Here is a 26380-nt window from a genome sequence, read left to right as displayed (position 1 = left end):
CCTGAGTTCAAGCCCCACAACCAACAACAACAACAAAAAAGGGCAGAAGTTCTAGTGAAATTTTAATTACACTCGCAGCTATGGCTCATACCTATGATCCTAGCTATTGAAGAGGCTGAGATCAAGATTTGAGGTTGGTCAGGCTAAGAAGTTTACAAGACTCCATCTCAACTAATAGCTGGTGCAGTGGTTACATGGCTGTTATCCTAGCAATAAAGCAAACAAAATGGCTTGGTGAAGCACATGTGCCTGCTATCCCCAGTGATGTGGGGAAGCACACACAGGAGGCTGGCACCAGGCATGAAGCCAGAGCCTACCTCAAAAACAACCAATACAAAGCCAAGGACTGATAGCTCATGTCTGAAACCCTCGCTCCTCAGGAGGCTGATGTCTGAGGAGCTCAGTTTGAGGCCAGCCAGGGCAGAAAATAGCCAGCAAAAAATTAGCCAGCAAAGAAGCCAGAACTGGAATGTGACTCATGAGGTAAAGTGTCAACTATGAACAAAAAGTTGAATGAGAGGGGGCTGGGAAGGTGGCTCAGTGGTAGAGTGCTTGCCTTGCATGCCTGAGGCCCTGGGTTCGATTCCTCAGCACCACATAAGCAAAAAGAAAAAGCCGGAAGTGGCGTTGTGACTCAAGTGGTAGAGTGCTAGCCTTGAGCTGAAGAGCTGAGGGACAGCACCCAGGCCCAGAGTTCAGGCCCCACAACCAGACCCAAAAAAAAAAAAAAAAGTTGAATGAGAGCAAGAGGCCCCAGTATCGGCACACAAAAAAAAAGTGAGGGGAGGGAGAGGCTTACAAAGTCAGCAGGAAAGCATAAGTTGGTTAAGAACTCTTATCCAAGCTTTCTAAATTAAATGTGTATCACACCAAACCCCAACAAAGTGAGCATACCAAATAGAAAAGCAATTTCAGAAAGATAGAAACACAATGATACTATTTGTTGAAACCTTGGAAAAAAGCAAAGATTTCTGCACACCGGGCCTGTGATGCACAGCAAACAGGGCAGTCACTTCTGAGCAAAGTGGGAAGCAGGCCTGGAGCCGCTTGAGTGTCAAATTTAAAGGTGCTAAAAAAAAAAAAAGCAAACTCTGTAGAGCATTTGCCTAGTATGCACAGGCCTGGTAACAGCAACAATAATTTAAAAAGAAACAGAGCAAAGTACTCCCAGCTTGTTAAGCTATTTAAAGAGCACTCTTACCTGAAAGGTGTGGATAGTTCTGGCCCACGCGTGTTTTATGTTACAGTATTTCATTAGCTTTCCAAAATCCACGGTTACTTCCAAGCCAGCCATATTACTTAGGGTCAGAAGTCTTCTCTTTCTGAAAGTTATATCAGTTACATCCTGTCACCAAAAACAAAGGAAACGTGTATGTCTTTAAATATGGACAGAGTCTATTTAAACTATTGTGCTACTGTTTCTTTGGTCTGAACATAAAACAGAAGCACCTCATAAGTAAAATACCGTGTATGTCTATTACAACAGAATTTCCAGATGTGGAACTAGGAGGGTAGCTCAGTTGTAGAGAATGTGCTTAGCCATTAGAGGCCCTGAGTTTCAACCCCAGCACAAAAAGAGAGACAGAAAGGTTTAAAATGTATACTCAATTGAATATAGCCACACATTTTAATAAAATGGAAAGATATTTTCAGTCCTTAAGACCCTACAAAGTACTTTTTCTCAAAGATTTCTTAAACTATACTATAATTTGAAGCCAGCTGTGATGGCACATACCCACAAACATCAATAATCCTATCTGCTGGCAGGAGGAGGGAGATGCAGGGGATTGTGCTTCACAGTCAGCTTGGGCAAAGAATTATCAAGATCCTCTCTCAACCAACATCCTACATGGGATGATTCATACCTGTAATCCCACCCAGCTAAGCAAGTAGGCCGATATAGGAAGTTCACAATCCAATGCTTGCCTCAGGCAAAATTATGGCCCAATCTAAAACATAACTAAAACAAAAAAGACTGGCAACTCTGCCACTTTGGCTTGCCTAGCAAAACAAAAAGGGCTGGTATGTGACTTAAGTGGCATCTCTGTCACTCTGCATCAAAACCCTAATAATGGCAATTTTAAAAAAATTAGGGGGTTGGAGGTATGACTTAGTTGGTAGAGCAACAGCTGAGCAAAACACCAGGTACCAAGTGTGAGTTCTGGTCTCACAAGGTGTCTGCACCATAACACACATGGCAACTACTCCCACAGTTTCTTTAGTTAAGCTGCAACTAAAAAGCTGGGTCTAGCTTTTGTTACTTAAGCATGTCCAACTGAAAGGAACATCATCCACTTCTCTTCTTAATTATGCTAGCATTATTCTAACACCAAAACCATAAGTCATTAGAGAAATTACAAACTAGTATTCATAAGGAACATGAATGTAAAAATCCTTGACAGAAAACATAGAACAAGAATGTCAACTCCAGTCTGATTCAATTTTGAGTTAATTCTAGGGCAAGAAAAACACCATAGCCCGGCTGGGAAGGTGGCTCAGTGGTAGAGCGTTTGCCTTGCATGCATGAGGCCCTGGGTTCGATTCCTCAGCACCACATAAGCAAAAAGAAAAAAGCTGAAAGTGGCGCTGTGGCTCAAGTGGTAAAGTGCTAGCCTTGAACTGAAGAGCTGAGGGACAGCATCCAGGCCCAGAGTTCAGGCCCCATGACCGGACCCAAAAAAAAAAAAAGAAAAAGAAAAACACCATAGCCTCCTAAGACCTACCTTCCTTATGAAGAATATTTCTCCATTGCACAGTCGAATTCCACTCTCAAGTTCATTCTTAGTTTTAGCACAATAACGAGGAGTCCCACAAGGGCTGTCACCTCCAGCTCCTTGATCGTCACCTCCAGATTCTTGGTCGTGACTTTGCTGAGAACCAGAGTCACTCTCAGGGAGCAAATCTGAGAGGTACGCATTCCTAGTACAACAGATTTTATCACCAACTCCGAATATGAGTCTCCTCTTGTGGTCGCTAGGTTACGAAGTGGTAACAGAGCAAAGTTTGTAAAGTTTGTATTTCATTATATTTAAACATCAACACATCAATTCCCATTCCAAATCAACCCAATTATCTAATGTTCTACTTTCCTCCCTCCTTTCTTTTCTTTCTTTGCTTTCTCTTTTTTTCTTTCTTTCCTTCCTTCTTTCCTTTTTCATTCTTGCTTGCTTGCTTTTGCCTGTCTGCTATCCTTGAGCTTTTTTTGCTCAAAGCTAGCACTCTACCACTTGAGCCACAGCTTCACTTCCAGCTCTTTGATGGTTACTTAGAGATATGAGTATTATGGACTTTCCTGCTTGGGCTGGCTTTGAACCGAGATTCTCAAATCTCAGCCTTCTGAGTAGCTAGAATTAGACATGAGCCACTGGTGCCCAATCTTTTCTACATTCCTGCCCCTTTGCTCACCATCCACAGAGGGAGAGGCTTTCTGACTAAACAACTTCCTGCTGCTTAGGTTCTTGGAAATATGACATGCACATGGGAATTAGAGGAATTCTCCTTTGCTACCCATGTATATCTTGGAGAAGCTGGAGGTTGCCAACTTGGAAACCACTAAGAAAATCTCATTCCTTATTTCTCTTCTTGTTCCACTCCCTAACAAAAAGTATATTATGACCAAAAAGTATATATGTGTATATGCACATATATGTGTATGCATATGTGTGTGCGCATATATACAAATGCATACATATATGTGTGTATATATATATATATATATATATATATATATATATATATATTTATATGTTGTAACTGAAGAGACACAGATGAGAGAAAATGATTTTTCAATGTGGTAAGCTAAGTCAGTGCCAACATAAGAATAGGAAGGGATTATTCTCAAGTTCTGGGAGATGCTCACCGGATGAGGCGGCCTGTGTAATGCTTACAGCAACAGTCATTGATCAGGTCACAGTCCTGCCTGAAACACAAAAATGCCACAATTATTATTCAATGACTTCATTATTATAATTATTATTTCATTTTATTATATTATTATATATTATTATATATTTATTTATTATATTTATTATATTATTATTACTGTAGTGTGAGGGATTAAATCCACAGCCTTTTACATGTTAGACAAGAGTTCTACCATTGGGCTATATACCCCTAGCTGATATAATTTCAGACCCATCTCTAGAAAAAAGTTTTTCATAGTTTTTATCTTCACATATATTATTGTCCCATTGATATTTCATGTGAATTCCTAAATATAATATTTGGTGGAAAACGTCCTGCTTATAAAGTGCCCTCTCTGTTGTCTAACAATGGGAAACTTCAAATTATGAATCAGAATTTTTTTGTATGCCAGTCCTGGGGCTTGAACTCAGGGTCTGGGTGTTGTCCCTGAGCTGTTATGCTCAAGGACAGCACTCTACCACTTGAGCCACAGTTCCCCTTCCAGTTTTTTGGTGATTAATTGAACATAAGAGTCTCACAGACTCCTGTCTGGCTGGCTTTGAACTATGATCCTCAGATCTCAGCCACCTGAGAGCTAGGATTACAGGCATGAGCCACTGACACCCACCCAGCAGAAACAGGAATTAATAGTGATAAATTATAATTTTTTCAAATCCAAACAGAATATATATGCTACTAAATGAGATTTAAGAAATGTTTTAAAAAACATTATGAATGTTTTACCTTCTAAATGCAATGAATTGAGATGTTTCTGCTTTTTTAAAGTCACTTTCTTGGAGTAAAGTTTTAACTGCAGAATATAAATCTGGTAATTAAAGAGAAAAAGTTAACACAGAAAGTCATCATACTGTAACACTATTTCTATGGAGAAAGTAATTCAGAATTCCTGCTTGGAGATCTGGGAACAATATCCCACCAAATGGAACACAGGTTCACCATGGCAACCATCCCCTAAATCAGCCAGACCAATCAGAGAAATGGAGAGAAGCCTTGAAAGCATCTGTGCTTGAGAGAGATCCCAATCTACCTCTGGCCAGGACAGCTCCAAGTCTGTATGTAATGAACTCAGTCAAGTATGCACTCTTGATTTGTGGATGATGAATTTAAAAATATCAGAGTACCAAATGTGTAATTGAATTACAAAGATAAAACTTTCCAAGTCCCTGTTTTACTAGTGGTAATGAGTCAGAATGCATGAATCTATACAAATGTCTTAGATATTATCTCAGTCAACATATTCACAGTACCCAGGTGAAGCCCATGTCATTACATCAGAGGTAATATTTGGCTTGGCCATACCAATACACAGTACTGAGCTATTGTTGTACAGGCTGGAAAATGGACACTGCTCTTAGAAAACAAGCCCCACCTTTACCCACAAGCTCTCCGATGACCCAGCCACTAAAAGATTAGCCTTCTAGCTTCTAGGTTATGCAACCATGTACTAACTACATCCATGTTATGAATGTGAACATGAAAATTCACGGAAGTGATATTCCCAATGTAGCAGGGCCAGCCTCCCACTATAGAGCTATACTCCCGACTTCTCCTTACACTGCAACATTGACAAACAGGCTTCTTCTAGTTACTCAACAATGGCACACAAAAAATGGCAAACTCATGAGAGAGAGAGAAGACTAATTTGGAGACAGGTACCAGGATCTCATTCTTGTAATCTCAGCTACCCAGTAGACTTTGATCTAAGGATTGCAGTTCAAAGCTAGCCTGGGCAGAAAAGTCCATGAGCCTCTTATCCCATTAACTATCAAAAAGCCAGAGGGGAGCTGTGGCTCAAGTCATCAAGTGCCATCCTTGAGCAAAAAAGCTAAGGGAAGCTCTCAGGCCTTAAGCTCAAGCCCCCATACTCTCGAGTGTGCACGTGCACACACACAAATTGAGTAGGAACATTTCAGGCTCTTATGCTGTTTCTAGTAGCAAAGGAATCATGGGGAACTTAAAAGCACAGCTCTAGGAAGACGAAGCCACTTTCTAGTTTTCCTTTTTTTAGACAAGGTAAGGATAATCTCCAGAAAACTGTCACATTTCAACTCACACACATCCCTCCCCCACCAAGTCCTGGAATTCCCAATGCCTCCCAGAATAAGGTGTGCAGTTATACACCAGGCCACACCTTGTGTGTTCACTCTCTCCACAAGCTGCACATCAATATGTACATGTACTCTCCATTGATTTTAGATGCAATTTTAGCATCTCTGAAATCCTAGCCTGGCGATGAAGCCTGTCTTAAAATATACCTGCTGTAATGGCAATAAATTTACTATTTCAATTATGACTGAAGAGGTAGCATATGCCTCTCAAAGGAATGGTTACTCAATTTTCTTCAAGAAGAGACTAATTTTCCAGAAGAGGTTTTTAATTAAAATAGAAAATTGGCGGGGCTGGGAAGGTAGCTCAGTGGTAGAGCGCTTGCCTTGCATGCATGAGGCTCTGGGTTCGATTCCTCAGCACCACATAAACAGAAAGAAAAAAGCCAGAAGTGGCGCTGTGGCTCAAGTGGTAGAGTGCTAACCTTGAACTGAAGAGCTAAGGGACATCGCCCAGGCCCAGAGTTCAGGCCCCATGATCAGACCCCCCCCCCCAAAAAAAATAGACAATTGGCTAAGCTTTGTTACCATTCTGAAATGGCCAACTTGCTTTTTCTTTTAAAAGTTCACTTTCATTAATGCAAAGAATAGGTACCAGATCAGGGCAAAATAAACTGCATCTGAAGTCTAATATCTGACTAAAATAGCAAAGAAAGCTAGTTATGAATGGTCTAAAGCCCCCTTCCTCATCTGAAATAGTATTTCACACGTTGTTGTGAGAATAAACATTAGCTATTATTTCTAATATAGTAAATAAAAATCAGTGGTTTTGCAGCTTAAAGTCCAATTTAAGTAACGCTAGAATAAACATGTTCACATATGGATACAGTAAGGCTTAAAGAGATAAAACTTTTTGCTATGTATGTGAGCTTTATGTGTTGACATAGGGGAAAAGGAGAAAAGAAAGTTGCTGGAGAACATTCATTTTTCACTTTAAATATTTCTGTATCATTTGAACTCAGGGTCTCACACTTCCTAAGTCACTCCCCTAGTTCTTGTTTGCTTTAATGGAGTACTTTACCTTGATGCCCTATTTTTTTAGTGGAAATATTTGCCTTTACCATCAAATAAAATTATAATTAGTCATTTAATAACTATATTGCAAAACTGAAATACTTACAGTTAACCCTACATAGAGAAGTTTACACTTACAAGATGGATGGTCGCTTTTAGATGACTGAGAACTGACATCCTCTTCTGGAAGTCTGACGAAAATGAATGTCTTATCTTGGATTGAGATGGGGATTGAAAGGTTTTCAGACACATTTAGTTCAGCATCAAAGTTGGGAAATTGGCGTCTGGAGATTCTTGAATAAAGACAAAATACATAAAGCGAAAGTGCTGTCATCCACAAATAAACCTTTATATATCTGGTCTAATGTCCTTATAATAATATCTGCTCATAGAAAACAAGCAGAGAGGATAGGCCACAATAAGCATGATAGTGAGTTTTATACTAGAATTGGAAGACCATGAAGTTATGGTCCTATACTTACTTACCAATCAATCTCTTGCTCCTAGCAAATTAAAAGAATCAGAAAAATAATAACAGATATACAATGCACCAAACTAAGAATGTGGCCTACTCATCTCCAGATCACAAAAGAACTATGGAAGGTTAAGTATAATCTTAATTGTGCAGGTGAGCAATATGAGGCCTAGTCAAGTCTACTGAGTTCCCAAGGCCTCAAAGGTAGGAAGCAGAGAAACTGGGAGGCAGATCTGGACCCATTTGGTTACATATTCCTTTTTTCTCCCCCATGCTAGTACTGGGGCTTGAATTCATGGGCTTGCACTCTCCCTTGGCTTTTTCACTCAAAGCTGGTATTCTACTGCGTAAGCTACACCTCCATTTCCAGCTTTTTGTTGGATGATTGGAACAGAGTCTCATGGACTTTTTAGCCTCGTCTGGTTTCAAATTGAGATCTTCAGATCATAGCCTACTGAGAAGCTAGGTTTACAGGTGTGAGCCACCAGCGCCATATCCCTTTCAGTTTAAATTAACTTTAACTAGTTGAGAACCTTCCCATGCTTTGTACCATATGCTTCTCTTTCCTCTATCTATTGTATATTTATTCCCATCTTCCCAATTGAAACAAGCATCCACATTTCTTTGCATTCCCCTATTCTTTCATTCTTGTATTTTTCCAGATCAACAAATCCTATCAGAAAAGACACTGAGGTATAGGTACTTCATCATAAGAAAGCCTTCCTTCGGTTAGCTGAAAGACGATCCACTGACTCTCAATACACACCTAACAGCAGCCTGCTGACAGAGGTGGATTCCCTTCTGTGCCACAATCAGTCTTGCCCAGGCTAGAGCTGAAAGGGCAAAAAGCACAAGGAGTAAGGCTGTTCTTGATGGAAATATCATAGGTTAAATTTGTGGGGATCTAGGAAGCATAGCAATTTCTTGTTCTGCTTCTGACCTAAGACATGCAGCATCTTAGGAGCTTTTCCTGGTATGTCACAGGATCCTTCAATCAGTCATACAAGGGGATGGTGATAAATAAGAAATGATGACAGGAGAAGAGCCTTGACCAAATGATACTGATAGGCATGCATATGTGAGAACCATGGTGGAAACCTCTTTAAACAATTACCATGCTCTCCAACAGAAAAATAACAAGGAGTTAAAAGTATGTCTTGTCTGGTGTACAAGGGAGGCAGACGAACAGACTGGGGGGGGGGGGAGGGAAGGGTGAATGAATACTTTATTATATGTGTGACAATGGAACAAGGAAATCTGATGAGATTTGTTTGGAAAAGGGGAAGAGGAGAGGGAGAGTCATAGAAGGGATGGCTGACCACAAAACACTATATATGTAAATAGACCTGTTAAAGTGAAACCGCCTTGTACAACTAATTGAGGCCAATTAAAAAAGAATTCTTGAGTTTCTCATAAAACTTTCTAAGAAATCTAATATGCTTTAAATTCTTCTATGTTGTATAGACTTTAAAGTGACCAATCATCTACTAAAATTGAAGTTGCCTTTGGATAGAAGCAGAAATTTTTTCCAAGTGTTACCAGAAAAGAACATTATGCATCCAACTCCATTATTTTTCTTAATGTCTTAATAAAAATAGGCACTCACATATAATGAGAGCAAAGGAGGATAATTCTTAGGAGAGGAACACAAAGGCACAATATGCTTATGTGCAACTGATTGTATAAAATAATATTTATCAAAATGAACTCCATGGAATGGAGGGGTTTTTTTTCCTTCATTGCTGTTTTTGTTTTCTTTTCTTTTTGCCTTGTTTAATTGGTCTTTGGAAGGGTAAACGGGGTGGGGGAGGAGGGAAGGGGGGGACCAGACACAGAAATGGAAGGGCAAAGGGTGAACAAATCTATCAGTGGTACTCACTAGACACTATGTTGAAAATGAACTATACAACTTATAGATAGGGATGGGAGGGAAAAACGGAGAGAGCAAGGGAAGGGGTGACATTGTCCAAAAAGAAATGTAGAAATGTACTCATTACCTGATTTATGTAACTGTAACTCCTCCGTATATATCTGTGTGTGTGTGTGTGTGTGTGTGTGTGTGTGTGTGTGTGTGTGTGTGTGTGTGTGTGTGTGTGTGTGTGTGTGTGTGTGTGTGTGTGTGTGTGTGTGTGTGTGTGTGTGTGTGGAGAGAGAGAGAAAGAGAGAGAGAGAGAGAGAGAGAGATTTTTTTTTTTTTTGCCAGTCCTGAGGCTTGAACTCAGGGCCTGGGCACTGTTCCTAAGCTTCTTTTGCTCAAGGCTAGTGCTCTACCACTTGAGCCACAGCGCCACTTCCACTTTTTTTTTGTTTATGTGGTACTGAGGAATCAAACCTAGGGCTTCGTGCATGCGTGGCAAGGACTCTACCACTAAGCCACATTCCCAGCCCGATTAAAAAAAAGTTTTAAAAAGAGAAATAACCCATTTTTAAAAAAAGAGTAAATATATTTTACTGAGTCACTCTAAAACAAGCATTCATCCTTATTTTACCTTTTATTTCTAACATAACAGAGAAAACTGAAAAATACTAGTTACATACTGTGCCGCATTGTCCACAATTAGCTGTGATTCTGCCCTGTGGTTTGTCTTCAGCTCAATAGCACACTTTCTTGCCTTAAGAGTCTCAAAAAGATCTTTCAGCAAGTTACCAGGTTCAATACTTGGTAACTGTCTAATATCACCTAAAAAAAATTAAATAGATATGGTAGATTTAGGATGCAATTCTAAAATTAGAAATTATTTTTACTTCTTCCAAATGATGCATGCTATCTTCAGAACTCGAGGGAGAGGGAGCGGGGAGGAGGAGGGGGAGGGGGAAAGCCCTTATATCATTACTTAAGAACACTAAATATTTTTATTTTATTTTATTTTATTTTGTCGGTCGTGGGGCCTGAACTCTGGGCCTGGGCGCTGTCCCTCAGCTCTTCAGCTCAAGGCTAGCACTCTACCACTTGAGCCACAGCGCCACTTCCGGCTTTTTCTGCTGAGGAATCGAATCCAGGGTGTCAGACATGCAAGGCAAGCAATCTGAGCCACCTTCCCAGCCCAGAACACTAAATATTTTTAAAACATTTAACAAAAGCAACCTCCAAGTTCAATAATGTAAACTACATAAAAAGATATGAGAGCCAGGCGCCAATGGCTCACGCCTGTAATCTAAGCTACTCAGGAAGCTGAGATTTAAGGATTGTAGTTCAAAGACAACCAGATCAAGAAAGTCCATGAGATGTTTATCTCCAATAAACAACTTAGAAAAAGCTGGAAGTGGTGCTGTGGTTCAAGTGATAGAGCACTAGCTCAGGGACAGTCCCCCAGCCCTGAGGTTAAGCCCCAGGAACAGCAAAAAAGAAAAAGAAAAAAAGAGATGTGAAGACACAATAAAGTAACAAAATCTGAACTAAACTTCTCTAACCATATGTAAACCCTGTAAGATATGGATTTTAGCCAATATGTAAAAACAGGCCTTAGATACATAGTATTTACTTAAGTATGACATCTTGCCTATTACCCTACCAGGAATGGAAAAATCTATGACTCTAAAAATAAACACATGAAATATAAACTAAATGTATTTGATACTAACTACAATGTATTGCTCTATTTTTAAAAAAAAATTTGTTGAAGCCACCCCTGGTGGCTCATGGCTGTAATCCTAGCTACTTAGGAGGCTGAAATCCTCTAATTACAGCTCATAGCCAGCAGAGGTAAAAAAAAAAAAAAAAAGTACATGGGACTCTTTATCTCCAACTAACTACCAAAAAGCCAGAAGTAGAGCTGCGGCTCAAGTGGCAGAGCAATAGCTTTGTGCACAAAAGCTCGGGAACAATGCTCAGGCCTTGAGTTCAAGTCCCAAGACTGGCACAAAAAAAATCTTTAAAACAAACAAGAAATCTTAGAGTTAAGAAAAATATACACTGGGCAGAAACAGGGAGAATGTGTAAACCATTAATAGAATCAGATGCTTATCAACTATCCTCAAATACCTATAAAACAGTATTTATATAGAATTGGACTCTGATTTTGCTTTTTCTTTTTCCAGTCCTGGAACTTGAACTCAGGGCCTGAGCACTGTCCCAGAGCTTCTTTTGCTCAAGGCTAGCACACTATTGCTCGAGCCACAGCATCACTTACAGCTTTTTCTGTTTATGCAGTACTGTGGAATCGAACCCAAGGTTTCATGCATGCCAAGCAAGCATTCTACCACTAAGCCACATTCTCAGCCCTGGAATTTGACTCTTAAGTTATAATTTATTTTCTTCATTAAATCAGATAGTATACAGATCCACTATCAACCAACAGAACAGAATTAAACTTCACCAGACTGGAGGGACTTAGAAGTCTGGTGAGTCTAATTTGAGCTATTAACTGCAAATCATGAGAGAAAAGAAAGAGAGAGAAAAGAGAGAGAGAGTGAGAGAGTGTGTGTGTGTGTGTGTGTTTGCCAGTCCTGGGGCTTGCATTTAGGGCATAGGTGCTCTCCCCAAGCAATTTTGCTCAAGGTTAGGCTTCAGACTTTTGGGTAGTTAATTAGAGATGTGTCTCACAGAGGGCTGGGAAGGTGGCTCAGTGGTAGAGTCCTTGCCTCCCATGCATGAAGCCCTGGGTTCGATTCCTCAACACCACATAAACAGAAAAAGCTGGAAGTGGCTCTGTGGCTCAAGTAGTAAGGCACTAGCCTTGAGCTTAAGAGCTGAGGGACAGCTCTTCAGAGTTCAGACCCCACGACCGACAAAAAAAAAAAAAATACTGGCGCTATGGTTCAAGTGGTAGAGCACTTACCTTGAGCTGAAGAGCTGAGGGACAGCTCCTAGTCCCAGAGCTCAAGCCCCATAACTGACCAAAACAAAAAATTAAGGATTTGGCTCAAGTGGTAGAGCACTCGCCTTGAGCTGAAGAGCTGAGGGACAGCCCAGGTCCAGAGTTCAAGCCCCACAACTGACCAAAAAAAAAAAAAAAAGTCTCACAGACTTCACTGCACAGCCTGGCTTCATGATCCTCAGATCTCAGCCTCCTGAGAAGCTAGGCTCACAACTGTAAGCCACAAGCAGTGGGTCATCTTTACTATTTGAATAGCCATCATTTAACTAAGTAGGAACAACCCTTCGCAATGTTATTTCATTGCTCAAGTCTTTTACTACATTGACCAAAACAAAGACCAACCCAAACTGACTAGGAGAGTGGCTGAATTGAACTCTGTGTAGCTGTGACATGACATCCAAAAAATGTTTTTTCATCTTTAGCAAATGTACCATGAACTGATGTCACCAACCCACAATGCTTGAAAACCATGAACCGCATCAATATTTTAACTTACCAAGCAGAATAAGCTTAGAAAGTTTGGAGTGCTCACATAATAATTTTAAAACCGATTTGAAGATTCCTACAGATACCAAACTCCCTTCATCCACAACCAGAACTCTAACTGAAGAAAATTTCCATGGCATATCCTTGTTCACCAGCTTTTTGTCCCATAAATAGAAGCTGTAATTGACCTGTAAGTAAAGTATGCATATCTAAAGTCAGATTTAAAGACATTAACAGCAAGTTATTCTAAAACAAAACTCCTATGGGAATAAGGAAAGGAGAATCAAAAGAAAAAGGGAGGACAGGAGGGAAGAAGGAAGGGAGTAAAAAAGGGAGAGAGGGTGCAAGGAAGGAAGGAGGAAAGGAGGGAGAGAAAGAGAGAGAAGAAGAAGAAGGAAGGAAGAAAGGAAGGAAGGAGGAAGGAAGGAGGAAGGAAGGAAGGAAGGAAGGAAGGAAGGAAGGAAGGAAGGAAGGAAGGAAGGAAATATTAAGACACTACCAATTGATCTGAATTGAGCAGGCTATGAAACTCAGTAATAACTGCTCTCTGATGGTTCTCCTCATTCAATCCTTCAGACTAATCAGGCATGAAGAAATAAAATCATAAACTCATCAGAATCCTTCCACTGAGAAGCTACCTTGACCTTCTCCAGGTCTCTTCTCATTCCTCTGGGAAAGGTAATGAATGGCAAGTAATTTTGAGGTGTCTGCTGGCTCTGTGATCCCATGTAAGCTCAAACCTGCTCCTCCTTCCTTGTTTAGGAGCCTAAGGCACCCTAGCAAAGCAAGTTCAAGGTGTATCACCAGGTGTGCAAAATCTATGATGAGTGAAGAAATTAGGGCAGGGCAACAAACTAGGAGGTCAGAAATTTTAATTCATATCTTAGTTCTAGCTCTTACCAAGCTCGAGCAATCTGTTAAAACCTCAAACTTCAGTTAGCTCTTCTATAAAGGGGAAGATGGCTTCACCTGCCTGCTTCACTGGCTCATCAAGAATTTAGTCAAACAATGCCAAAATATTTCACCTGAATTCTGTGTCTAAACCAAGTTGATTTTCCAATTATTTTGAAATACAGATTTCATTCCAGCTGAGGCCACCCCTAAACTCTACACTCTATGATAATTCTCCCTAATTCCTTTTGAAAGGCTTTCCCCCTAAATCAAAAACTCTTCTCCTCACCTGAGCTTCTATGACTTTCAGAGCTCTTCAGAACTCTTCCCAATACCTGGTCCTTTTATATATAAAATGATACATCAGGGCTAGAACAAAGTCTCCAACTCTTTCCAACTTTAATCTCCAAGACTCTTCATGGGAACCAGTGGTTCATGCCTGTAATCTGAGCTACTCATGAGGCTGAGACCTGAGGGTCATGGTTGGAATCCAGCTGGGACACAATAGTCTGTGAGACTTATCTCCAGCAAAAAGAAAAAAAGAAAGAAGTGGAGGTGGGGCACAAGTGGTGGAATACCAGCCTTGAGCAGAAAAAAAAAAGCCAACTGAGAATGTGAGACCCTGAGTTCAAGCCCCCAACAACAGCATAAACAAATAAACAAACTCCAACTCAATTAAAGCCAATACTATTTTAAAGTATATTGACACATTTGAAGTTTTTGTTACATGACTATCTGCCAGGCACTATTCTAGAACAAGATAAAGTCCTCACCTCCAAGAAGCTTTTTCATTCATAAAAAATAGATATATCGATCTATTCCTTCCAGCTCCAGTGACATGCAGAATACCATCTGTGGGCTATGACATGTTTGTAACCAGTGCCTAAGAGAAACAGACAGAGTGCCAGGATCTGAACTAATTACATTACTAAGCATATTTCATTCACCTGACATTGTCTTTATCCTATGACTTTCTCAGTGACTGAAGAGGTGTACTGACTGACTTATGGCACTGGCTCCATTCTCACAAAAACACCAAGTTTACCCAATGTCTGCTTTGAATAACACTGATTTACATAATGAGCTAACTACAGGGTAGGAAGCCTATATTAATTAACTGTATAATTAACTGTTATTAGCTGTATAATTAACTGTTAACTATGGAAGATATGTTACAAGATCTATGTCTGACACCACAAAGCACACTGAGGTGTACTGTGATGTATAAGCAAGACAGCTACAAAGTATCCCAGAGATGAGAAGTATATACTGTGCAGATACTGTGGACCAAGGATGATCCACATTCCCAACTGGTATAGAGTAGGATATTTTGAATTGAAATACCTTTTTGTTAATTAATTTAAAAGTATTTTAAAAGGAGAAGAAAATAAGACAAATTTTTCATCTATAGATATACACTGTCACAGCCTTTACCTGACATAGCGTGTAAGCAGGAAGACCGGTTTTCTCCCTCAGTAAGCCAGTTGCTTTCCCTGTAGGTGCTGTGAGCAACACCTCAATAGCCTTGTCCGTCGACAGCTTACTTTGCTCAGTAAAGGTAACCCAGTCTTCTGGAACATCCTGGTCCTGTTCAAAATCTTCACATGCCTTTTCCACTTCTCTTTCTTCCAGCTGCTGTAAGCACTTAAAAAGCTGGCTGACAATCGTGGTTTTCCCACAGCCACCTTTCCCACTGATGACTGTCACAGCATTGGCGCAAATCATTTCCAAAGCTGCCACCTGGTCCTGATCTAGTTCCATTTCATTGATTCCTGCATCAATTTCATTTTCACAATTCCAAATAAAGTCATCAGCGTCCTGTGAGTTTAGAATGTCTGTGGAATTTTCCAAGCTTGTTTCACCAGGTTTACTTTCCTCAATCACATCCTCATCTCTTGCTTCCTCTGGTTTGGTGGTACAGAGAGATGCCAACACTTTCTTAACATCCACACATAAGTGCCACGGAGGTCTCTGTATCAGACTACATATGGAAAAAGCAATGCCCTTTTCAGCCTGGTAAAGGTCATAAAGAAAGACACAGCCCCTCTCATATGTCACCACACCAATATCCTTCAGAAATTTCAGAGACTGCCAGGCATCTTGAAAAGACATCTGCTCTGCCAATTCTGAAGTTAAGTCGGCTTCTTCAACATACGTGTGCCCGTACTCTCTACACATCTGCTTCAGCTTGGAATAGATGACCAATGCATTCTTCTCCAGATCACTCATCAACCGCAGAAGAGATGGGCACTGACAGTAGGCTGTCCAACTGGCCTCACAGCGCAAAAGCTTCAGGTCTCTGTAGGTAATCTTTAGGAAAACAAAGTTCCAGGTTGCTTCATAAGAGTTACAAATAGTAATGCATGTTATTAGAATTCGTTAAAATAGGGCTTGGAATGTGGCTTAGCGGTAGAGTGCTTGCCTAGGAGGCATAAATCCCTGGGTTCGATTCCTTAGTACCACATAAACAGAAAAGGCTGGAAGTGGTGTTATGGTTCAAGTGGTAGAGAGCTAGCCTTGAGCCAAAAGCAGCTCAGGGACAGTGCCAAGGTCCTGAGTTCAACCCCAGGACTGGCAAAAAAGAAAAAAAAAGTTAAAATATTATTTGATAATGATTATTAGCCCCAGAAAAATACATACTTCAACTAAATTTAGAAGAAAAATTATATATCTAAAGTATAGTGATACTTTTTTTTTTAATTAACTGAACTGTCAATGGAAATCTACATAACTTTTTTTTGTCCTAGACTGGGATTCAAACTCAGTACCGAATGCCTGCTTTTGCACATTGGCTGGCATTCTGATCTGAGCCATACCATACGGAAGAAAAATTATACCTAAAGCATCACTAAATATTTTTAATTACTAATCTGTGATTAGAGATCTGAGGAACATTTTTTCTGGTTCTAGGCTGGGATCCAAACTCAGTATCTGATGGTTACTAACACACACCATTGGCTGACACTCTATGATCTGAGCCACACCTCCAACCCCAAGATCTGTATAACTTTTAATTACAATTGTAATTTATTAAAAAAATATAATTTATAAAAGCATTATACATAGTCTTCTTGTATTATTTATTTATTTTTTATTTTTTGCCAACCCTGGGGCTTGAATTCAGGGCCTGGGCACTGTCCCTGAGCCTGTCTGTGCTCAAGGCTAGCACTCTACCACTTGAGCCACAGCACCACTTGCGACTTTTTCTATTTATGTGGTACTGAGGAATCCAATCTAGGGCTCTGTGCATGCTAGGTAAGCTCTCTACCACAAAGACACATTTCCAGCCTGTGCTGTTTCATTTTGTGTCAATACTGATGATTGGACTCAGGGCCTGGGCACCTTCTCTTGGCTTTTTCCCTTGAGGTTTGCGCTTTACCATCTGATCCACAGCTCCACATTAAGGTTTTTTTGTTTGTTTGTTTGTTTTGGCAGAAACACTTTTTTTTTTAAAGTCCTGGGGCTTGAACTCTGAGCCTGAGTACTGTCCCTGAACTTCTTTTGCTCAAGGCCAGTACTACTCTACCACTTGAGCCATAGTGCCACTTTCAAAATCTTTCTTTTTTTTTTTTTTTTTGGTAGGTCATGGGGCTTGAACTCTGGCCTGAGCTTTTCAGCTCAAAGGTAGTGTTCTACCACTTTGAGCCACAGCACCAGCACTACTTTCACAGCTGTCTGGTAGTTAACTGGATATAAGCATTTCATGGATTTTCCTGCCTATGCTGGCTTCAAACCATGATCCTTAGATCTCAGCCTCCTGAGTAGCTATGATTACAAATATGAACCACTGATAACTTTACTTACTTATTTATGTATTACGTATGTATTATATATGTTGGTCAGTTGGTTGTGGGTCTTGAACTCAGGGCCCAGGCACTGTCCCTAAGCTCTTTTGCTCAAGGCTAGTGCCCTACCACTTTGAGCCACAGCTCCACTTCCAGTTTTTAGAGGTTATTTGAAGATAAGACTCTCCCAGGGACTTTACTGCCCCAGCTGGCTTCAACCCGAGATTCTCAGATCTCAGCCTTCCTGAGTAGCTAATATTACAGACAGGTATGAGCTATCTGAACCTGGCTGATAACTTTTTAACAAAAAGATAAGTTTTTATTCTCTTCCAACATCTTGGAGCTCTACCTCTCTTCTCCACCATCTAAATACACAATGATAACGTAAGTTTCTGAGTTTTTCAAAGTCCACTGAAATTATAGACCTGTGACACAAGGAATAACTTTGTTATTCTCATACTTCTCAGAATTTCTTTTTTTTTTTTTTTTGGGGGGGGGGTCCGGTGATGGGGCCTGAACTCTGGGCCTGGGCGCTGTCCCTCAGCTCTTCAGCTCAAGGCTAGCGCTCTACCACTTGAGCCACAGCGCCACTTCCGGCTTTTTTCTTTTTGCTTATATGGTGCTGAGGAATCGAACCCAGGGCCTCTGGCATGCAAGGCATGCGCTCTACCACTGAGCCACCTTCCCAGCCCTTCTCAGAATTTCTTAATTGTATATTAACTTGGAAAACTACCGTAAAATGAAGTACTATCAAGACTGAACTCCAGGTGGCTGGTGGCTCACACCTGTAATCCTAGCTACTCAGAAGGCTGAGATCTGAGGATATTTGAAGCCAGTCAGAACAGAAAAGTCCCTGAGACTCATTTCCAAGTAACCAGTAAAAAGACAGAACTGAAGATGTGGGTCAAGTAGTAGAACACCAGCCTGAGTTTAAAAAAAAAAAAAAAGTCAAGGCGAGTATGATACCCTGAGCTCAAGCCTTAGTACTGGCCCAAAAGAAAAAAGAAGAAAACTGAGGGTACCACATTTGATTCCAACACCAATGAAGCCTCAAAGTTACTTTTCTACTCTTGGTCTCAATAATAAGAACAGAAATGGACTCATTTATAAATGATGTTATTATACCAACTACAAATCAAACAATATCATGAAATCCTCAAGAATGATGGGAGTTTTCAATAGTCAATATTGTAAAGTGGGAAACTACACTGCACAGGAGAATAGATTGCCAAACTCATTAGGCCTTGGTCTTCAATGAAAGCTACATTCAAGCTGAAGTAACAGTTTTGTTACAAAAAAAAAAAATCTGTCATATTCAATTATATAATTAAATCAATAGTAATCATCTAAATGTCACACACTTTGTGATCTTGCTTTTCATTCATAAACTTATTTATTTATTTATTTACTTATTTATTTACTTATTTTATAGGTCATGGGCCTGAACTCTGGCTCTGGGCACTTTTTCTCAGCTCTTCAGCTCAAGACTAGCTCTCTACCACTGGAGTCACAGCACCACTTCCATCTCTTTCTGCTTCTGGTCTGTTGAGGAATCGAACCCAGGGCCTCAGGCATGCAAGACAAGCACTCTTAACCACTAAGCCACCTTCCCAGCCCCTCATTCAAAAATGTATTGACTTTATAGAAGCCTAAGAGTTACAGATATATGAAGTTTTATGTGTACTTGTAAAATTCAAACAGAAATCAACACTAGGATACACACAAAACATTTTCTATTGAAAGAAATGAAAAACTTATCAAATCTTCAAGACCTCGCCTTACAGAGCATTACTGAATGTTGAACAAAATGTCTTACTTACTTTACTAAATCCCAATTTCCATGGATCTGTACCTAAAATCTCTTCTATCGCTTCCAACACAGCTCCAGAACCCGAGTTTATGAGCTGTCTAAAGTGTCGTGGTAGAAGAACTGGAAGGAATTCCATTATTTTGGGAAACTGCAAAGCTCTCATTACATTTATAAACGGAACTGCAGGATAACAGAAAAGAACAAATTAAAACACAAATGGGCCTACAGAAGGATTTGAAGGACTTTCTCATTTAGCACAACGGGTTTAAGAAATCCAAATCAAATTCAAAAATGTACTTCAAGCAGCAAGAGAACTGATATAACAACTGTTGTTTGGTACTGAGTTGGTACTCAGCTGTGTTTAATTTTAAAACTTTATGAACTAAAGCTACCAGTACAACAATGTTTATGTCAGCATTATTCACCATAACTAAGATATGGAACCAATCCAAATGCCCCTCAGTAGATTAGTGGATCAAGAAAGTGTGTGTGTGTGTGTGTGTGTGTGTGTGTGTGTGTGTGTGTGTGTGTGTGTGTGTGTGTGTGTGTGTGTGTGTGTGTGTGTGTGAATTCTATGCTTCCATCAGAAAGATGACACCACCACATTTGTTAGGAAGTGGAAAGACTTGGAAAAAACATTAAGTGAAGTAACCCAGTCCCAAAGAAATTTAGGTCCCATGGTTTCTCTTATTTGCAATAATTAGTATACATATAGGATAATCTTATCAGATGAGCTGAAAAGCTCAAAAGCCATGTACATATGACCAAAGATGTTGCTAAGTGAAATGAACCCTAAGATATGGACACAAGAGGTCCATCTTTATTGTTATTGCTTTAAATGTACCATGTGATTTTATTTTTTGTTGTTGTTTCCTTTGTATGTTCTTTCCTCTATGGCATATCCCTTGTTGTCACTGTATACTTGATTTTGGCATCCTGTATCTTGTATATACATTTGTCTAATCTGGGGAGGGGAAGGGGAATAACAAAACACTGAAACAAGGACACAGGATGATCCATTGCAACAAGGATACCCACAAGACACTATATTGGAAATGAACTTTACAACTTCGGAACTTGGGGAAGGGAGGGGGAGGAAAAGAAAGGATAGTGGGAAAACAACTAGGGAAGGGATAATAATGATCCACAACTAATGTACTCATTGCCTTACTCATGTAACTGTAACCCCTCTGTACATCATATTTACAATAAAATTTTTAAAAACTTTAGATCTTTCAATGTATAAATAATTACTACTTGTTTCTTTTGTTTGTAACACAACCAGAATAAAAATTTAAACTCAGATAAACTTAAAACTAAGCACAAAACATAACTTATACATTAATTTCTATAACCATTTACCCAAATTAATTACAATTCTTTCATTCTCACTTGACACAATGGCTCATGCCTATAATCCCAACTACTGAGGATAGCAATGTGAAGCAGGCCCAGGCAGGAAAGTATATAAGATTCTTACCTCCAAGTAATAAGCAACAAATCAATTGGAGCTCTGTGTCAAAAAGCTAAGGGACAGTGCCCAGGTCCTGAGTTCAAGCCCGATTATTTACACAAAAAAATAATATAATAAATCTTTCATTCTCAAGGTCATATTTGATGTGCCAGAATTTTACATATATATATATATATATATATATATATATATATGTAAATGTCTAGATAAAAAGTATTTTAAGTCATTATGAATTAAAATCTTTCCAAAATGGATTATTCCTTGCCTTGCACCTCTCCTCTGCTTTAAAAAGATTAAACTCTGTGTGTATATGTGTGTACGCATGCATGCACATGCACTCTTAAGGCCTGAACTCAGAGCCTGGGTACTCTCTCTCCCTGAGCTTTTTCCATCAAGGCTAGGATTCTACCACTTGAGTCATAGCTACACTTCCTGTTTTGTTTTTGTTTTTTTTTTGGTGGGGGGGGTTGAGGGGAGGCTGTTAATTGAAGAATCTCAAACTTTCTTGCTAGGCTGGCTTCAAACCATGATCCTCAGCTCTTAGCCTCCTGAGCAGCCAGGGTTACAAGCATGAGCCACTGCCATCCAGCTTGAACTTTTCCTTAATGATTCACGTTGTTTTCTAACACAAAGTCAGAGTAACAGCATCACATCTAAAATCCAGAAAAGAACTGAAAAGATCTTAAGATACCATACACAATCACTTCACACTACGAACTAAAAAGCAACATTGATATCTTTTCTTCAAACCAATTTCAAAAAGGAACACAGGACTAGCATCCCTTATTTGAAATCCTTGACAGGAGAAATCCTTCAGATTTTCTATTTTTTCACAATCTGGAATAGCTACACAAACATAATACCCTGGGGATGAGATCCAAGTCTAAACATGAAATCCATTATGTCTCATATACATCTCTGACTCACAGCCTGAGCATAATCTTAGACAATTTTTTTAATAATTCTGTGCAGGAAGCAAAATATGTGGGCCTCAGTCAGAAAGATCACTTTGTGACACCATAACCGTACTCAGCTTTGGAGCACTTTAGATCTTCAGAGTAGAGATGTTCAACATTGATATTAATATTTTAAACACAATCATAAAGCATCTTAATTACACTAAAATTCAATTTTTAAAAAAAAATCCTACTTACGCTGCTTTTCCACAGGAAGACTAATCTTATCCTCTGATGCCAAATCTTCTTGCTCATTCCCTGCAGACTTTTTTGTATCCTTCCTTTGGATTTCTCTGTAGAAAGTTCTTAATGTGTCCCGAAGATGTTCAAAGTTCAGGTCTTTATAGCTTGATACTTGCTTTATCCATGCTAGAAACTTACTTATGGTCTCAACGGGGACCTCACACTCTTTCAGAAAGAGGGAGCAGATACTTTTTTGATTTGGTGGTGACATGTCAGACTGTAAAAAGTAGGATGGGTGACCTTGAACTTGATAACTCTTTGATGCCACTGGCTTCACATGCACCTTCACTCGCCACCAAGGACCAGTTATTGGAAAACGTCCAAGCACTTCACATTGCTCTCCAGTGAGTTCATCGGGAATTGTAACTAGAGGGAAAAAAAGTTAATTAAAGGAACTCACAAACCTCTTTCCTGATGTTTTATTACCCATTCCTTTCTCCGTTCTCCCCACCACCACCACCACCATCCTCCCACACAGCAGCCTATACAAATACTTCCTGGAATAGAATTGAAAACCCAGAAATGAACCTACAGACCTATAGCCATCTAATCTTCGATAAGGAAGCTAAAAAAAAAAAAAAAATAGACTGGAAGAAAGACAGCCTCTTCAGTAAATGGTGCTGGCAAAATTGGTTAACCACTTGTAGAAAACTAAAGCTCAATCCTTATATATCATCCTGCACCAGAATCAACTCCAAATGGATCAAAGACCTCAGAGTCAAAGCAGACACTCTGAAAACATTACAGGATGGAATAGGAGAAACCCTAGATCTCCTTGGCACAGGCTGAAATTTTCTTAATAGAGACCTAAAAACACAAGAAATCAAAGAAAGGTTGGACAAATGGGATTGCATGAAATTGCAGAGCTTCTGCATGGCAAAGGACATAGCTAGCAAGCTCAATAGAAAGTCCATGGATTGGGAGAAGATCTTCACTAGCCATACAACGGACAAGGGTCTCATATCTAAAATATACCTGGAGGGGCTGGGAGGGTGGCTCAGTGGTAGAGCGCTTGCCTTGCATGCGTGAGGCCCTGGGTTCGATTCCCCAGCACCACATAAACAAAAAGAAAAAAAAAGCCGGAAGTGGGGCTATGGCTCAAGTGGTAGAGTGCTAGCCTTGAACTGAAGAACTGAGGGACAGCGCCCAGGCCCAGAGTTCAGGCCCCACAACCAGGCCCCCCCCCCAAAAAAAGATACTAAAATATACCTGGAATTCAAAATATTAAATTCCCCAACAACAAATCCTCAAAGAAACAACTGCCCAATAAATAAGTGGGCTAAAGACCTACAGAGAAACTTCTCTGAAGAGGAAAAAAGGATGGCCAATAGACACATGAAGAAATGCTCAACCTCCCTAGCCATAAAAGAAATGCAACTCAAAACAACATTGAGATACAACCTCACCCCAGTTAGAATGGCTATAATCAAGAACTCTAATAACAACAGATGCTGGAGGGTATGTGGACAGAAGGGAACCTTACTGCATTGTTCAACCACTTTGGAAAGCGGTATGGAGGTTCCTCAAAAGACTCCACATAGAGCTCCCCTATGACCCAGCAATCCTACTTTTGGGCATTTACCCAAATGTTCACAAACAAGACCACACTAAAGCTACCAGCACACCTATGTTTACTGCAGCATTATTTACCATAGCTAAGATATGGAACCAACCCAGATGCCCCTCAGTAGATGAATGGATCAGGAAAATGTGGTACATATACACAATGGAATGCTATCCCTCCATCAGAAAGAATGACATTGCCCCATTTGTTAGGAAATGGAAAGACTTGTAAAAAATTATATTAAGGGAAGTAAGCCAGGCCCAAAGAAACATAGGTCCCATGATTTTCCTTATTTGTAATAACTAGTCTGAGTCAAGCAGAAAAGGTCAGATAAGTTGATGTTAGGGAAATGAACCCTAAGATATATATTCAAATGTTTTTTTCTTTCATGCGATTGTTTCTAACATAATTATAAGATTATTTCTTTGTTGCTTTATATGTCCCTCCCCCATGGTATAACCCCTGCTTTCACTGTATTTGATGTTGTTATAATTTGTGGAGGGGAAGGGCAAAAACAAATCATTTAAATAGGGATACAGGTGGACCCACTGCAACAATGAGATAGTGTAGAAAACCAACTTTACAACTTTGGTGGAGGGGGGAGAGGAGTATTGGATGGGGAGGGGCAGGGGGGAGGATGGGAAGGGATAGGAAGGGGAAACAAAGGAGGAGGCTACAATGCTTGATAAGAAATGTACTCATTATCTTGCCCATGTAATTGTAACCCCTCTGTACAGTATTTTCACAATAAAAAATTTTTTTAAAACAACAACAAATACCTCCTGGGATACATGTAACACTTTATTCTGCCTACCTGTCTACATGGCCTCCTCTATTACTCTGTGCTGTCTACAATGCTTCATTCTTCTTTATTTTCCAAAAGGTAAGCACAGTATGTGGCAAGTATCTGCTGTCCTCCTTTCCAAACCCAGCCCTCTCCCTGCTACTATGACTGCAGACAATATTACGGTACCTCTCAGCATAGGGCCTTTTGCCCAGTTGCTTCTCCTTGAAATGTTTTCCTCTCCTTACTAAGGCTCTTACATTTACCACAGACCTCATGTTAATTGTCACTTCCACATCTGAGGAATGACTAATCACAGTGCTATTAATATTCCTTTTATGTATTAATTAGTATTGTACTTATTTCTATGATTAAAGAAATATCTAATTCACTAAAGATTGGCTCCTTTCTGATGGAGACTTCCTTTTCTCTCTCTGATGCCACCAGCACCTAATACAGGGAACATGATAGACAGTTGATAATACTTTAGAAGGAATGAATGACCAAACATTCCACATTCCACTGAGACTTGGAACGTTTGTGTCTAAACCTGTGCTGCCCACCGGTTTGTAGTTTGTTTGTTTTGTTTTTGTGTGTGTGTGTTGTTTGTTTGTTTTTGCCAGTCCTGGGGCTTGAACTCTGGGCCTAAGCTCTGTCCTTGAGCTTCTTTTGCTCAAGACTAGCTCTCTACCACTTGAGCCACAGAGCCACTTCCGGCTTTTTCAGAGTAGGTTATTGGAGGTAAGAGTCTCACGGACTTTCCTGCCAGGGCTGACTTCAAACCACAATTCTCACATCTCAGCCTCCTGGGTAGCTAAGATTTCAGGCATGAGCCACTGGCACCGACTTACTTTTTGGTTTGGTTTGTTCAAATGTAAATTTTTTAATTTAAAAAAAAAACCAATCAGCCTCTCGGTTGCACTAGCTGCATGTCACGTGGTTAGTGGCTATATAAAAATAGTGCCATCCTCACTTTTTCTTCCAGTACTTAAAAGTCTAGATTCCGGGAAGCTGTACAGCCACTGCTTTTCCAATTGTAAAACTTCCTTGAATAACTGAACAGCAAATGAACTGTTTTAAACAAGCTTAAAACACAGTATGCGCTCAAAAGGCACTGCTAATATTAGCAGTATTTTATCCTAAGTAGGATGAAACAGCTAAACAGCCAGCCTACGGGTTAAGACACAGCAGCGACCCGGGTCTCACTCAGATAGAAGAACAGAAAATCTGTTTCCCCACCCTTACCAACCAGTCCCTGGGGCCAGGGCCCTGCTCACCCCGGATGCTCCCGGGGAGGCTGCCAGCCTTGATGCCCCCACTGCAGAGCTCCTCCGCGTCGACAAACACGGAGTCTTCATCCTCCTCCACCTCCTCCCGCGGGTCATCACCGTCCTCCTCCACCTCATCCTTGTGCGGGAGCAGCGGTCCCAGCAACTGCCGAAGATGTTGATTGGACCGGGCCATGGTCAGAACTCAGCGCCATCTCCACCGAAGCAACTCCGGAAAACCCGGGAAAGGTGCATGACCAGTATCAGCCAATCAGCTGCTTCCGTGAGACAGTCCGCTTCCGGCAATGCCCAGACGTCGGCCGCCAGTGTGAGGGCTAGTGGGTAGGGGCACCGCCAAACTCCGCCCTCAAGCACAAGGGTGGGGAGGAAGAGGGCGTGGTGGGCGTGGCTATGGGCGGGTGGAGGCGTGGCTATGGGCGGGCAGAGGCGTGGCTGTGGGCGGGCGGAGGCGTGGTTATGGGCGGACGGCTGGGCTTGTACCAGACTGTAAAACCCCAAAGCAAAGCACGTGGTCCTTCAGGACTGCGGATCACCCTGGAATCGCAGAGCAGCAGACAACGAAGTGGTTCCTGATTTGGCCCTAGGTTTCCTTAACTGATAAAGGACTGCAGATGCATTGAATATATACCATATTTTATGTATTTATAGTTATTCACTCATTGTTATTCATTTTGTGCCAGTCCTAGACACTGTCTCTGAGCTTTTTTTTTTTTCTGCTCAAGGCTAGAGCTCCACCACTTGAGTCACTTGGGTTTGAAAAATT

At 40.4% G+C, this 26380-nt stretch overlaps 1 protein-coding gene across 1 annotated transcript in view; it reads right to left on the bottom strand.

The window, feature by feature from the left end:
* Helb (DNA helicase B) overlaps nucleotides 1-25826 on the bottom strand; it is a 35538-nt gene extending 9712 nt beyond the window's left edge. Inside the window, exons 1-11 of the mRNA XM_069988299.1 lie at nucleotides 25606-25826; nucleotides 21936-22346; nucleotides 19318-19487; nucleotides 15147-16022; nucleotides 12832-13009; nucleotides 10057-10198; nucleotides 7182-7336; nucleotides 4648-4729; nucleotides 3860-3919; nucleotides 2724-2973; nucleotides 1202-1345 (exon numbers count right to left, since the gene is read on the bottom strand). Coding sequence (XP_069844400.1) covers nucleotides 1202-1345; nucleotides 2724-2973; nucleotides 3860-3919; nucleotides 4648-4729; nucleotides 7182-7336; nucleotides 10057-10198; nucleotides 12832-13009; nucleotides 15147-16022; nucleotides 19318-19487; nucleotides 21936-22346; nucleotides 25606-25792 — 2655 coding nt within the window. The 5' untranslated portion in view covers nucleotides 25793-25826. The remainder of the gene's footprint in view (nucleotides 1-1201; nucleotides 1346-2723; nucleotides 2974-3859; nucleotides 3920-4647; nucleotides 4730-7181; nucleotides 7337-10056; nucleotides 10199-12831; nucleotides 13010-15146; nucleotides 16023-19317; nucleotides 19488-21935; nucleotides 22347-25605) is intronic.
* Between the last annotated feature and the right edge of the window lie 554 nt (nucleotides 25827-26380).

This window comes from Dipodomys merriami, unplaced genomic scaffold, assembly GCF_024711535.1.
Source record: "Dipodomys merriami isolate MVZ:Mamm:240054 unplaced genomic scaffold, mDipMer1.0.p SCAF_10, whole genome shotgun sequence".
Classification (NCBI taxonomy): Eukaryota; Metazoa; Chordata; class Mammalia; order Rodentia; family Heteromyidae; genus Dipodomys; species Dipodomys merriami.
This window is presented reverse-complemented; position numbering and strand designations above follow the sequence as displayed.